This window comes from Fistularia commersonii, chromosome 11 (assembly GCF_037954325.1).
Source record: "Fistularia commersonii isolate RoL2024-O1a breed Wild chromosome 11, RoL_Fcom_v1.0, whole genome shotgun sequence".
Taxonomy (NCBI): domain Eukaryota; kingdom Metazoa; phylum Chordata; class Actinopteri; order Syngnathiformes; family Fistulariidae; genus Fistularia; species Fistularia commersonii.
This window is the reverse complement of record NC_141294.1, coordinates 6849031-6851331: the sequence shown is the minus strand read 5'-3', so window position 1 is coordinate 6851331 and position 2301 is coordinate 6849031. Positions and strand designations below refer to the sequence as shown.

The 2301-nt window shown below is 41.9% G+C and overlaps 1 protein-coding gene across 1 annotated transcript in view; it reads right to left on the bottom strand.

The window, feature by feature from the left end:
• The window catches only part of zfpm2a (zinc finger protein, FOG family member 2a), a 116840-nt gene extending 114940 nt beyond the window's left edge, over positions 1-1900 (bottom strand). The window contains exon 1 of the mRNA XM_086154747.1: positions 1330-1900. Coding sequence (XP_086010873.1) covers positions 1330-1663 — 334 coding nt within the window. The 5' untranslated portion in view covers positions 1664-1900. The remainder of the gene's footprint in view (positions 1-1329) is intronic.
• Positions 1901-2301: the final 401 nt, after the last annotated feature.

Below are 2301 nucleotides of genomic sequence, written 5' to 3'. Positions count from 1 at the left end.
GGGGAAGTGTGTGATGTGTGGGTGTAAATGTAAAAAAAAAAATCCCGACATATTTATGCACATGTACAATTTGAAAAGCTGAAAATTTTAAAAAAACCTCTTTGAAAATTTTAAAAAGCATATATATATACATATATATATAAATATACCATACAAAAAATTAAACTTATAACAACACCAGACACTTGAATAAATATAGGCCACAAGGTTCAACCATATTTAAGTCTTCTACATAAACACCAAGAAAAATATATCCAATAAAATTCAGAGCAAATATACTATACATGGACTATTCATCTAAATATTAAAAGCAAATATATGTAAACCATGAAGCTAGGAGGCAATGTCAACACTGTCCCCTGAGCATATACAGCACACTTCAGGGAGTGGAAGAATGAAAACACAACTTGACACACATTTCCTCTTTAAAAATCAATGTCACCAGATGTGAATGGCAAATATCCCAATGTAAAGTTGAACAGAAAAAAGTATAAAAGTGTGTCTCTCAAATTTGTGTCTGTATTTGTGTGTGTATGCGCACGCGCATTTATATCTACACACCTGCATGTGTGAGTGTGGGGAAAAAAGTGTGTGAATGTGTGCGTGTTCGAGAGAGATAGATTAGGGAGAGACACGTGTGTATTTGTTTGTGTGTGTGAGTGTGTGTAACAAAACATTTAACAACGGAAAAAATATTCAATAAGCTTCCCAATGCAGCAGCATAATGCAGTTTTATTATTAATTGTTGGCCTATAATTTGTAATTACTGGTGTAAAGCTCTAAAGAGTGCACACACACACACACGCACACACACACACACACACACACACACACACACACACACACACACATAGGCACCCGAAGTGATGCACATATGTCGAGATGGAAACTAAGATAGAGTACGATCAAGCTGACCACGATTATAAAAATAAAATAAAATTAAAAAAAAAGATAAAATTAAAAAAAATCACACAGCCTTATGCATCCCGCTTGGCGACGGCGGAATAAAAGAAAAAAAAAACTTTTTCCAAGTACCGTGAGATTTGGACCGTTAACCCGGGAGACTAACAGAAGCGCGGAGGGCAAAGACCGGAGCGTGTGGACCGTGACGAGACAAGCGGCGGGCACACGCGTGGCGCCCGCGGATCTCCCCACCCGCCCCCGACACACACACACACACACACACACACACACACACACACACACACACACCACTCCCGCCAGTTGAATCAGCTGCTGTGGACACCGTGGCTACGACATCCCGCGAAAGTCCACTCAGCCCGGAAACGCGTCGCGGCCGCTGGACGGACAGGCGGAATTTCAACTTACGTTTAATCTGGCGCGGGTTGCTCTGCTTCCTTCGGGACATGCCTGCTGCGCGGCCGGTCACTGAATCCAGGTGTAGAACTGACAGATCGAAAGGTTTTGGTTCATCCAAGCAGGAGGTTGTTCTTTTTTTTTTTTTTTTTTTTGTAAGGGGGGGGGAGGGAGGGAAGGGGGAGGGGTTGTCTGATGGAAATTGAGAAAGAAAAAAGAAGAAAGGATAATTGTACTTTTTTTTACGCACAAGTCTATCGGTTCCGTCTGTCTTTCCTTTATCTTTCTCTTCTCTCTGGCTCTGGCTTTGGCTCTCTCTATTCCTCTCTCTCCCTCTCACATACATACACACCCTCTCTCTTTCTCTCTCTCTCTCTCTCTCTCTCTCTCTCTTACTCTCTCTCTCTCTCTCTTTCTCAGCACCGTTCTCCGTGATGGGGCTGCGCTTCGCTGAGATCGGCACGGTCTGACTGACTGGGGAGGTGAAAGCGTTTCGCGCTTTTGTTTGAAGATAAGGTTTGTTCCTCACCGGGTACCGTAGCCCGGTGAACTTCACTTGGGTTAGTTTTACTTCCAGTTCTGATCAGAGACTGGGGGTGGAGTTGGAGGTGGGGAGGGGGGAGAGAGAGAGAAGGGGTCACTGGTACAACGCGTAAAAGGAGGGAGGAAGGAAGGGAAGAAGGAGCTGCTGCCGGAGATCCTCACGGACGAGGAGAATTGAGAGAAAATCAAAAAAATAATGATTGGTGGAAGAAAAAGAACACTGATAAATATTATTATTATTATTATTTTTTTACTTGAAACTCTGGCACAACAATTTCCTTCGGGATTAATAAAGATGTTCTCATCTCATCTCATCTCATCTCATATTTTTCATCTTTGACTCTTTTTGGCAAATTCAGTCCGACAAATTATGATGGCAAAAAAACAGAATCCGTTATAAAAAAAACAATATATATATACAATTTTAAAACCTTCAGAAGA